Source organism: Manis javanica, chromosome 17 (assembly GCF_040802235.1).
Source record: "Manis javanica isolate MJ-LG chromosome 17, MJ_LKY, whole genome shotgun sequence".
Lineage (NCBI taxonomy): Eukaryota > Metazoa > Chordata > Mammalia > Pholidota > Manidae > Manis > Manis javanica.
Window position 1 is genome coordinate 49209603 of NC_133172.1, and position 13098 is coordinate 49222700.

At 39.4% G+C, this 13098-nt stretch overlaps 2 protein-coding genes across 2 annotated transcripts in view; both read left to right on the top strand.

The window, feature by feature from the left end:
• Nucleotides 1–13098, top strand: part of NIP7 (nucleolar pre-rRNA processing protein NIP7) — an 82596-nt gene that overhangs the window by 62976 nt on the left and 6522 nt on the right. The window lies entirely within an intron of this gene.
• CYB5B (cytochrome b5 type B) overlaps nt 845–13098 on the top strand; it is a 34999-nt gene continuing 22745 nt past the window's right edge. The window contains exon 1 of the mRNA XM_017673405.3: nt 845–1157. Coding sequence (XP_017528894.1) covers nt 996–1157 — 162 coding nt within the window. The 5' untranslated portion in view covers nt 845–995. The remainder of the gene's footprint in view (nt 1158–13098) is intronic.

Consider the following 13098-nt stretch of genomic DNA (forward strand, 5'->3'; position numbering starts at 1 on the left):
TCACGATGCTTATATCCGGTGAGAGATACCAAGTCTCCTCTCCTCTATTACCAGTCCTCCAGTTAATTCTGCAAAATAAACTTAACACATTAATTTTATTGATCCGGTTCCTCCCCAGAACAGTGACTTACGTCTGGGAACCTATCAATCAAGACCGCCTGCCCTCCCCTCCCCCAGGGTGGGCCAAATTATTGTCTGTGGAAGAATATGTTAAGAATCTTACTTCCTAACTTCCGGGCCTTTGAAATGGAATCTTAGCCTTAGGATGGAATCCCTCCTGTTACGCTGTTTATATCTTAGCTTGTTTGGAAAATTAATCATGATGCCGTCCCAGGTCCCTGACCTACATCACAAGCGCTCGGCAGATACAACTTTCTCATTGAATTGGCCAAACACTGTACGGTGGAGGTTATCATGACCATTTTACTGGTGAAAAAAACAGCCGTAGACGGTTTTCGCCAGGTCACAGCCTGGAGGCTGCAAAAATCCAAATCGGGGACTGACTACAGGCCGCGCAGCGGGTGGTGGAAACAAGCTACGGGTGACTCAGGAGCGATCCACCGCGACGAGAGGAAAAAATTGGAAAACGGAGACGCCTCCCTTCTTCCGCGACTCTGCAGGTCAGGGTGAAGCGTGAGAGGGAAACCACTTCGCGCAACACCTGTCAGGACGTCTTCTTGGGCGCCTTTCCAAAATCACGGCGTCTGATTGGTGAGAGTGGAGAAATGAGCGATTCTGATTGGTTGGTTGGATTCTAGCCACGCCTAAGCCCCAAAGATAGGGAGATAGGTGGGCGGGAATGGAAATTGAATCCTCCTTTTCATTGCTGAAAGGGAAACGAACGAGAACTATTAGGAAGCGTGATTGGCCAGGAGCCCTCGGAAGGCCTTATGGGACCCGGTTACGGAGGCCGGGAGGGTTGAACGTGGCTTCTACCTAGAGGAAGTGGGCCGCCGAAAGCGGGATAGTGGTGAGAGTAGGTTGTCTCAGGCCCAATGGCGACTCTGGAAGCAAGCGGCTGCGAGGGCAAAGGGCAAGGAGTTGAGACCTCCGTCACTTATTATCGTCTGGAGGAGGTGGCGAAGCGCAATTCCCCGAAGGAGATTTGGCTGGTGATCCACGGGCGAGTCTACGATATCACTCGCTTCCTTAACGAGGTGGGGCCCCGGGGAGGTGAAGGGGTTCGGGATGGTCGGGCCGGAAGGGCTGCCGAGGGGTGTGTAGGAGGGACATGAGGCCGGGCCGAGGGTGATCAGGCGAACCAAAGGTACCACGACCCTCCGAGACGGAAACGGAGGCCATAGGTCTCAATGCCCCCCAGATATTCAGTATTTACTCTGTGATAGACAAAGCTCAGAGCCGACAGTATCCCCATTTTGCAGAAAGGGAAAGTGAGCTTTAGAGAGACAGTGAGGACTCTCAAGGTCACACACCGAACAGGCTGGAGCCATTCAAACCCAGGTCTGAAGGGCCCCAAACCTGTGCGCTTTGCACCACACTTTCTCAAGTAATACCGTGGTTAGTTTTCACTTTCTTGAGAAGCAGCTGAGATTTTTGTGTCTCCCACCCCGTTATGCTACCATCATTTTTTTCTAATCTGACTTGACCTCAAGGGCACAAGGTCATGCCTTCTGTTGGAGTTAGTGACCCAGTTTCTGTCATCCTCTTTCATAACTTCAAGCCTCTTGTATTAGATTTCATTACACAAGTTCTTTTTGAGACTATGGTGCAATTGAGTGGGGTTTTTTTGGTTTTTAACTTAAGGAAACAGGATAGGCGTTTAATTTGTTCAAAGTACCTTCAGTGAGGTGTAATTTACATTAAAAAATTGTGCCCCTTTAAAATGTACAGTCTGATGAGTTTTGACAAATATATTCAACCATATAGTCACAACCCCAATTAAGAATTTCCATCACCCTAAAAAATTCTCTTTTGCTTTGAGTCCTTGCATCCCTAATCCCCAAGGCTTTGAGAGATATTTATAGATACATTTAAGAGGGGGGGGTGTATTTTTTTTTGAATAATAGATTAATAATCTTGTGGTTAATTCCTTGGGATTTCTTGCATAATGTAACCTCATTGTAACTGAGAAAAAACTCATTCTTTCTCTGAAGCATAACAGTAATTTTTTTTCTGTTAATTTGCGGTCTTGGGGAGAAATCTGTACATCCGAATTCATAAATCTATAAAAACTTTAAAATGTAAAGTTTCTAAAATAACAGTTTTTAATAAGTTTGCCTTGTGACCCAAAAGTTAATATCTTACAATTTAGTAACTTCCTGCATTTGTATTGTATATGGCATTTTTTGCTTTTAAAAGTGCTTTCCCATTATTTCATCCTCAAAATAACTAGATAACTGGTGAGAGTGACTTGAATAGTAGTGATCCTTATTTTAGTAGGAGTACAACAAATAGTTTCAGAGAGATTCAGGTCATATAGCTGATTAGTGGCAGAGTCTGGTTTAGTTAGATCCCTTGATATGTCTTATCTGCATAGCATTACTTCAGAATTCTAGCCTTAGCTATGTCCTTTGGTGTATGCTTCATAATGAGTTTCAGTTGTGGGTTCAGCATGTTAAAGCATAGTTCATAATGGGTAGGTAATAATGTTTTTCATTTGTGGTTTCACTTTCCCCCAAATGTCTTATTTGTTAATTCAGAATAGATAATGAACTTGGAAGGAACACTCAGTGCTTGTAGTGGACGTTAGTTCCGTCTTGAGTAGAGGTTTTTAACCTGGTTTACCACCTGTTGATGGAGCCAGACACATCACAGGTGTGCCAAAGCTGCCCTTGAAGCCTGAGCTGTAGATCTTCACCTGCAGTGTGCCGTTCACCTGTTCTGTAGTTTCTGTCCCTGTTTTGTTCATTCCAAGCCTATTCACTTACACATTCAAATATTTATCAAATGTCTCCTATGTGCCAGATACTGTTCTAGGTGCTGAGGATGCAGCAGTGGATAAACATTGAAGCCTTTCCTGAGATTACAATCTATGGGAAGCAGACAATAAGCAGAGTACATAACTAAAATAACATGCTGTGTTAGGTAGTGATTAAGTGCTAAGAAGAAAAATAAAGCAGAGAAGAGAACTATGAGTGTTTATGGAGTGAGGGTGTGAGGATGAGGGCTTGAAATTTTAGGTGTGAAGGCCAGAGATGGCTGTATTAAGAAGATGGCTAGAGGAGAGGCCAGAAGGCAGTTAAGGGAGCTAGCCGTGTGGATATCTGCAGGAAGAGCATTCCTGCAAGAGTGAGCGAGTTCAAAGATCTTGAGAAGGGAGTGTGTCTGGTGTGTTGAGGAACCGCGAGGGAGGCCATAGCGACATCTAGTAGTAGATGAGGTCAGCTTGATCAGGAGAGGGCAGATCAAGCAAAAAACAGCTTTGCAGGCTTTAGGAAGGACTTTTGTTCCGAGTTGGGAGCCCACATTGGAGCAGAGGAGTGTCAGGATACGACTTAGTGGTTTAACAGTATCACTCTGGGCTGCTGAGACTGAAGGAAGGCCAGGGCAGAATTGAGGATCCCAGTTGGGAAGCTGTTGTCATAACTGGGACAAGAGATGGTGACTTGGACCAGGGTGGTGGCAATGTGGCTGTTGAGAAGTGTCAGATTTGGGGTGTGTTGTGATGGTACAGCCAATAGGACTTAATGATGCAGTGGATTTGAAGAATGAGAGAGAAAGAGTCAAGGATTTTGGCCAAGTCTGGAAGAGTAGGGTTGCCATTAGAGGATATAAAAGACTTAATGGGTTTTCATTCTCTTTCCAATCTGAAATCACTTTGGAGCCTCTTAGAAAGGGGCTCCTAATATGGATATCCTGCATCTGTAGGTTGCTTTTTTTTTTTCCTATTAATGAATATGGTTAGGGTGTTATTGTGTAGTTTGTGATAATTTAGAGTTGGCAATGTAATTGAATTATCTTTCCTCTAACAGTTCAACTCTGCATTTTTTAATCATTTTTGGTTTAATTTATTGAAAGCACAAATAAAACCAAAATCTTGTAATAGTCCACATCATTGTCTTTCCACTATTTATTATTCTAGAAGAATCACATAAAAATACTTATAGTATCTTATGACATTGACTAGAAAATATCAAAGTTCATTTCCCTTAGCAAAGGTAAAAATGTTTTGTGAATCTTTGTTTCAGTTAATATTCTTATTTCCTTACTGTGTATCACAAGTGAGGAAAGTTTGGAATAGTTATGTATAAATAACTTTCTGAAAAGGGTAACTTAAAAGAGCACATTATGATATTTTAAAGATTTCTGTGTATTTTTTAGTTACTGTTGGCATAATGGGACTATTACTTTAGAACCTTCCTCACAGATGGGATAGCATTTTATTCATTGAACAAATCTTTGTAAAGTGTAGCAAATATCTACCAGGTGCTGTGGTACAAGCCCTGGTGGTGTATGAAAATAAGCATGGCCCTTCTCTCCTGAAGCCACCCATCTATGGAGACAAAAAAGAACAAAAATATTAAATAATGGTGCTTTCCATGAAAGAAACATACAAGGGGCTGAGAAAGAAATGGGGTTGGTGGGGAGATCTGCTTTAGTAAGAGTGACCTGGAAAAGCTTCTGTGAGAAGACAGCTTTAAATGGAGCGGAGGAGAAGGAACTTGGTTTGGGAAGAGTAAAAAGAGCATTCCAGCAACACTGGCAGAGTCAGGCAGAGTTTGGTACATTGTGGGACTGAAAGTGCCTGGGACTGTGGTGCGGGCGGGGAACAAAGGATGGGAACGGCCAGTGAGCTTGGCAGGAGCCGGGCTGGCAAGGCTGGGCGGGGTAGGATGAATCTGATCCTAAGTGTAATAATGGAAAGCCACTGAAGTCTTTGAAGATGGGGGTGATGTTGAAGCAATTTATTGATTGATTGATTGATTGATTTTGTTATCATTAATCTACAATTACATGAAGAACAGTATGTTTACGAGACTTCCCCCTTCACCAAGTCCCCCACACATACCCCATTACAGTCACTGTCCATCAGTGTAGTAAGATGCTGTAGACTCACTACCTGTCTTCTCTGTGTTGCACAGCCCTCTCCATGCCCCTCCCACACTATACATGCTAATCGTAATGCCCCCTTTCTTTTTCCCCGCCCTTATCCCTCCCTTCCCTCCCATCCTCCCCAGTCCCTTTCTCTTTGGTAACTGTTAGTCCATTCTTGGGTTCTGTGATTCTGCTGCTGTTTTGTTCCTTCAGTTTTTCTTTATTCTTATACTCCACATATGAGTGAAATCATTTGATACTTGTCTTTCTCCGCCTGGCTTATTTCACTGAGCATAATACCCTCTAGCTCCATCCATGTTGCAAATGGTAGGATTTGTTTTCTTATGGCTGAATAATATTCCATTGTGTCTGTACCACCTCTTCTTTATCCATTCATCTACTCATGGACACTTAGATTGCTTCCATTTCTTGGCTATTGTAAATAGTGCTGCAATAAACACAGGGGTGCATCTGTCTTTTTCAAACTGGGCTGCTGCATTCTTAGGGTAAATTCCTAGAAGTGGAATTCCTGGGTCAAATGGTATGTCTGTTTTAAGCTTTTTGAGAAACCTCCATACTGTTTTCCACAATGGTTGAACTAATTTACATTCCCACGAGCAGTGTAGGAAGGTTCCCCTTTCTCCACTTCCTCGCCAACATATGTTGTTGTTTGTCTTTTGGATGGTGGTGATCGTTATTGGTGTGAGGTGATATCTCATTGTGGTTTTAATTTGCATTTCTCTGAAGACTAGCCATGTGGAGCATCTTTTCATGTGTCTGTTGGCCATCTGAATTTCATCTTTGGAGAACTGTCTGTTCAGCTCCTCTGCCCATTTTTTAATTGGATTATTTGCTTTTTGTTTGTTGAGGTGCATGAACTCTTTATATATTTTGGATGTCAACCCTTTATCGGATCTGTCATTTATGAATATATTCTCCCATACTGTAGGATACCATTTTGTTCTATTGATGGTGTCCTTTGCTGTACAGAAGCTTTTCAGCTTGATATAGTCCCACTTGTTCATTTTTGTGAAGCAGTTTATTTTATAACTAGATTATTTTTGCTGAGGAGTCCAGTAAAAGTGAGTAGAAAAAGCCACACAGCAGGAAAGAAAGTGAAACTGTAACACTTCCAAGAATTTGTTTGAATCCTTCTACATCTTCCATGTATAGACTCATGTATAAAAATATATCCAAATATATACAGAAATAGAATCATAGTATTCTTTAACTGAATTATGTTATTTATTAATTGACTTGGTTTAATAGTAATGTTTCCTGGGTGCCCATTTAAGTGCTTCACATGTGGTTTCTCTTTTATCCCTCCCAACAATCCATTTTAGAGATGTGAGGAGCAAAGTAGTAGGTTCCACAAACTCATGAAGTTGGGTGGTACAGGGGGTTGGAACTCAGGCAGTCTGACCTGACAGCTCAGGTCCACCCATTAGGATTTGCCTCAGTTTTTTTCATGGCTGCAGAGTATGGACTTAGGTCTGTTTTACAGCCCCCTTTCACATTTTAGATGTAATTTGGAAGGGCTGGGAATGTGCTATAGGAAAGTTAGAACAGGTGCCCTTTTTTTCTGGAACCCAGGTCATTTTTCCATTTTTTGGAATAGGTCTTACAAGTATACTGTGAAAAGCCTTCCTTCCATCTGCCCAGTTCTTCCACTGCCTCCTAAAATTAACTACTGTTGTTTATCTTTCCATTTTGTTTTCCATATAAAAGTAAAAGTAAATATAGTCCACCCCACCCTTTTTTTACACAAGGTAGCATTCCGTACACATTGATTTGTGCTTTGCTTTTTTCAGTTAACTGGCTCAGGAATCTTCCCATATCCATACCTGGAACTCTTCCTTATTCTTTATAGAATTTGTTGTATAGCTCATACATTACTGAAGCAGGCTCATAATGATAAACATTTGGGTCATTAGTAGTATTTTGCTACCTAGAATTTTTCCACCTAAATCAACTCTTGAGATCTAATTTACATACAATGAGATGTACAGATTTTATATGGCGAGTTCAGCGTGTTTTAACAAATGACTCACCTTTGTGAACACCATCGCAATCAATACATAGAACATTCTGCCACTTCTGTCCCCGTACAGTTGAAGTGATTGCTAATACTGTAGAGCATATGCGTACATCTTTTGCATCTAGCATCTTTTATTTAACATGACTGTGAAATTCAACTTTCTTTCTATTTATCGACAGTTTGTTCCTATTTATTTATTTTATTGTATGACTAAATTTATTCACCTGTTGATGGACATTTGGGTTTCCATTTTTTTGCTGTTATGTGTAAAACAGCTGTGAACTTTCATGTACTTACTAATCTTTGGCCAAGTATTTTCATTCCTCCTGGGTAAATACCTAGAAGTGAGATTACTGGGTCATACATTTTTTTAACTTTTTAAGCAATTGCCAGGCCTTCTCCCATAGTGTTTACATCATTTTATACTCTCATCAGCAATGCATGAGTTTTCCAGTTTCTCCACATCTTCCTGGACACATGGTCTCTGTCATTTTACTTTTAGCCATTCTCATGGGTGTATGCTGATATATAATCATGCTTTTAACTTGGATTTCCCTGATAACTAATGATGTTGAGTATCTGCATGGACTGATTGGCCATTTGTGTGCTTCTCTGTAAGGTGTCTGTTCAGTCTTGTCTATTTTTAATTGGGTTGTTTTCTTAGTACTGACCTGGAAGCATTCTTTATATGTTCTGGTGCAAGTCCTTTTGAGATATATGTATTGTAAATATTTTCTCCCAGTCTGTATTTTGCCTTTTCATTTTCTTAACAGTGTCTTTCAAAGAGAATTTTGGCTCATTATGTACAAGAAAATAATTCTAATGACTGGTTGCTGGCTTCCTACTTTACCACTCAACAGCTGTGTAACCTTGGGCAAATAAGCTCTGTAAAGGGCCTTTGCCATCTGTAGTGTAGAGATCATAGTATGTACTGCACAGTGTTGTGACAGTTACTGTAGATAAGGCAGGCATATAAAGACTTACGGTGCCTGGCATAAACAGCCTAGTAAGTGTTGTTCGTGGTGATTTTTGATAACAAAAAATATATTCTTTCCTGCAGTATCTTTTGAGTGTTTACTAAGTGGCAGTTGCTGTGAGATTTAAAGGTGAAATAGATGCCTTCGACTTGCAGAGAGGATGAGGTCTGCATGAGTAAAATTGATAGAGAGTGATCTTAAGAAAGACTGAAAATTCAGGCTCTGTTTGGCACAACCCTAAGGGTGCCCCCTGAAAGTTTCAGAATTTGACTAACAGTTCTTACTGGATTTCAGTAAGAAATTACAGTTTGGTCATTATCCAGCTTATGGAATTAACTAACCTATAGAAACGATGCTTTCTTTCCTTGAGCAGTCACAAGTGGTTAGTCCTAGGGAAGGTGGAAACAAGATGAGGTAAAATTTAACTTCCAGCACCATCCCAGTCAGATGCTCTGTTCAGCAAATGGACTTTGATCTCTTCAGTTTTGCACGTGGGCATGGGTGCAGCAGACACAACAGAGCGGGAGAGGAGGAGTGAGTAAGGGCAGGTGGAGTGAGCGCTCCCTAGATCTCACTGTGTTCCGGGCGCCACGCTATGTTCTGGAATGCAGCATGAATAAGACAGGTATGACCCTTACTCTTACGGAGTTTTTATAGTCTAGTGGGGGAAGAAGGACATCAAGTAACTGCAGTTGTGATAAATATCTTAATCATAAATATTGTGCAGATGCCTAAGGAATTAGGAGAATCTGTTGCACTGGGACCTAATCCAGTGGAGTAAGTTATGTTTGGGTTTGCAGACCTGAAATTCAGACCCTGGATACTGGTGACTGCCAAGGTGACATCCTTTCTGGCAGCCATCAAGTTAGCTCTCCTAGGTGACACCCCTGCCTTACTAGGCTCTTTCTAATCCACGTGCAAATACCTGTGGACCTGCACCATTTCCAGCTCTTCACCGCCCAGGGGCTGTTACCTTTCTCTGCCCTCTTAAATATTATTACTGACCTCCATATATTGTGATGAGGTATTCTGCTAATCTGTTTGGCTGGAGCTCCCTCTTTTCATCACCCAGACTAATTTTGCAGCTTCCGAAATCAGTGTTTCTGGATTTTGTTTTCCAAGTCAGGTGGTCTTTAGCATACTCTGCTGTTACACTTTCATTACATCAGTGTGGAATTTCCACTCAGAGAATTTGTATAATTCTTTTCCCAAGAAGAGTTTTATTCTGTAACTGTTCTTCACATTCTCCTCTTTTCTGCCGATGTCCCTTATCCCTCCCATAGAATTAGTAATCTGGAAGTATTATTGTCTGTTAGTAATTTGTCCTCTTTCTTTTCTATATTTTAAAACATGAATTTTCTGCCCTCTTTTCAATAATACTTTGTAAAATAAATGAACTTAAGGAAAAGCCGAAAGGCTTCTCCTGCTCCCTACCACATACTCTTTGGACAGTTTCACTGACTCATCCTTTACAGGCGGACATTACAAAATTTTCCTTTGTATCCAAAGTACTTCACTTGAATTTTGGACTGAGATAGAAATGGATCAACCACAGGCATTGTTTCATCTCTTTTGACAGTTTATGATCTTGGCTGCAATATAGTCTATTTGAAACATTTATCTGTAATATTGTGTAGTTGCTTACAAAATAAAAGCTGAGAGAATAGAATGTTCATTAGATTTAAAACACAATGGCTATCCAGGTCAGAAGAATCTTTTTTGTAACTCACGTGAAATTTAAAAGCAAAGCAGGTCCTAGAAAAAAAAAGGGAAATATGTACTGCCTTATATAAGGTTTACTTAATAAAAATAGGGAGACATTTATGATTTTCTAATAGATTTGAATAGCACAGGCAACCAATCTAGATTACTGAGAACCTCCAAACTCCTTTAGTCTTACTTGTTGTGATTCAGAAAAAATAAATTTTTGGCTTAGATTAGTTACAGCTGTGTAAAACCAAACTTTTTTTTTAATTGTGACAAAATTCACATAACATGAAGTTTACTTTTCAGCCATTTTTAACTGTACAATCCAGTGGCATTAATTGGATTCGCAGTGTTGTGCAGCCATCACTGCTGTCTGTTTCTAAGACCTTTCATCACCCCCTACAGAAGCTCTGTATTTGCTAGGCAACAGCTTTCCCCTTGTCACTCTTCCCGGGCCTCTGGTAGCCTCTCATCTATGCTGCGTCTCTCTGAATTTGCCCATTGTAGGGACCTTATATAGGTGGGATCATATGGTACTTAACTGTTGTGTCTGGCTTCTTTCACTTAGCATTATGTTCTGGTTTTCTAAGTTTTATTATGGTAAAATGTACATAACATAAAATTTACTGTTTTAAACATTCTTAAGTGCACAATTCAGTGGCACTAAGTACGTTCACATCGTTATGTGACCATCAACACTATCCATGTCCAGTATATTTCATCATACCAAACTGAATATTATACCCGTTAAACAGTAACTTCCCATTGTTCTACTTTCTGTCTCTATGATTTGACTACTCTTGGTAGGACATATAAGTGGAACAGTATAATATTTATCATTTGGTGTCTGCCTGATTTCCCTTAGTATAGTGTCTTCAAGGTTCATCCATGTTGTAACACGTATCAGAATTTCACTATTTGTGAGGCGGAATAATATTCTGTTGTGTGGATAATACTGTGTTTCATTTGTCCATCATCCAGTCATCAAGGGATACTTGGGTTGTTCAAGTTTCCATGTTTTGGCTCTTGTGAAAACTGTAACACCTTTTGGCTGTTGTGAACTTGTATGTTGGTAAACATTGGCATACTACTGTCTGAGTCCTAGTTTTCAGTTCATTTAGAGATATATGTAGGAATGGATTTGCTGGGCCATATGATAATTCTGTTTAGCTTTTTGAGGAGCCTCCAAACTGTTTTCCCCGTCAGCTGCACCATTTTACATTCCACCAGCAATGAAACAATTTTCCACATTGTCTCCAGCACTTGCTATTTTTAATTTTTTCTATTATAGCCATTCCTAGGAGGTGTAATGTAGTTTCTTACTGTGGTTTGATTTGCACTTCCCTAATAACTAATGATACTGAGCATCTTTTCGTGTACTTACTGGTCTTCTGTGGGTGTTCTTTGGAGAAATGTCTATTCCAGGTCTTTGCCTAAGTTTAAATTGGATTGTTTGTCTTTTTGTTAAATTGGATTGTTTTTATATTCTGGATACTAATCCTTTATTAGACATATGATTTGCAAATACTTTCTCCCATTCTGTAGGTTGTCGTTTCACTTTCTTGTTACTGTGTCATGTACAGAAGTTTTAAATTTTGATGTAGCAAGTCCCTTCTCATCAGTAATTTATTTAAATGTAAGTGGATTAAATTCATCTATCAAAAGACAAAGTTAGGCAGAGTGCATAAAAAGGCATGATCTAACCGTATGCTTGCTGTCTTTAGGAGACTCACTTTAGATCCAAATAACTGATAGGTTAAAAGTCAAAGGATTGAAAAAGATACTCCCTGCAAATAGGAGCAAAAGAGACCTGCAATCAAAAAAAGTTTTAATGGGCATAGAGTTTCAGTTTTGCAAGAGGAAAAGAATTCTGGAGATAGATGGCACTGGTGGTTGCACCATTTTACAGTCCCACCAAGAATACACAGAGATTTCAATATCTGTATATCCTCACCAATGCTTATTTTCTTTCTTTCTTTCTTTTTTTTAAAAAAAATAATAGACATCCTAATGGGTATGTGGTGTTATCTCATTGTGGTTTTGATTTGCATTTCCGCAATGACTACTGATGTTGACCATCTTTTCCTATGCTTGTTGGCCATTTGTGTATCATCTTCACAGACGTGTCTGCTTAAGTTCTTTGCCCATTTTATAGTCAAGTTATTTGATGCTTTTTTGTTGTTGAAAATTAGGAGTTCTTTATGTATTCTGTTATCAACCTTTAGGATTTACACATCTGTTCTCATGTTCCATAGATGGTCTTTTCAGTTTGTTGATGTCCTTTGATGTATAAAAGTCTTTAAATTTGATGTCCTATTTGTCAACTTTTGCATTTGTTGCCTATACTTTTGGCCTCATATCCAAGAAAACTATTGCCAAATCCAATGTCATAAAGTTTTTACTGTGTTTTCTTCTAGATGTCTATAGCTTTGGGTCTTCAGTTTAGATCTTTTATCCCTTTTGACTTAATTTATGTATATAAGGATCCATCTTTGTTCTTTTGCATGTGGATATCCAGTTTTCCTAACACCATTTGTTTACAAGACAGTACTTTCCCAATTGAGTGGTCTTGGCACTTTATTGAACACCATTTGACTATATATGTGAGGGTAGTTATGTGTGAGATATTTGAGAATTTATTTTCCCACTAATTATATATGTTCCTGAGATTTAGCCATATGGTGTCACTCAAGGAGCACATTTTGATAACCACCATCTAGAAGATGATAGCACCCAGAACCTCTCCTGTACCCCCCGCAGTCACTGCTTCCTTCCTCATCCCCAGAGGCACCCAATGTATTGATTTAACACTGTAGGTTTGTTTGCCTTTTTAAACATTTTTTACAAATGAGAATGTCTCAATATATGTTTTGTGTCTGGTGTCTTTTATTCAGTATATTCTATTTCATGTTATGCATATGACAGAAGTTCATCCTTTTTCATTGCTGATTAGGATTCTGTTATATAATTATGCCTCAATTTATTCATATCTGCTTGTGAACATTGAATTGTTTCAGGTTTAGGGTTATAATGAATGCTGCTGTTAATGATCATTAGTGTGTGTTTGTGTGTATGTATGTATAAGTTAATACGTCTGTACACATTTCACTTGGGTTTATCCTTACGGAATTCAGTTTAATTTTTTTAATTGAAATTTGTATTGAGATAATTTTAGATTCATATGCGATTATGAAAAATAAGAGAGCCCTTGTACCTTTTACTCATTTCCCCCAAAGGTAACATTTTGCAAAACTGTAGTACAATATCACAATATTGTTGTTAGTACAATCCATAGATCTTATTCTGACTTCCCCAGTTTTACTTCCATAAAACTGATTTGTCTCTTAAAGTGAAAATAAGATGGTTGAATTTGTAGTCAAG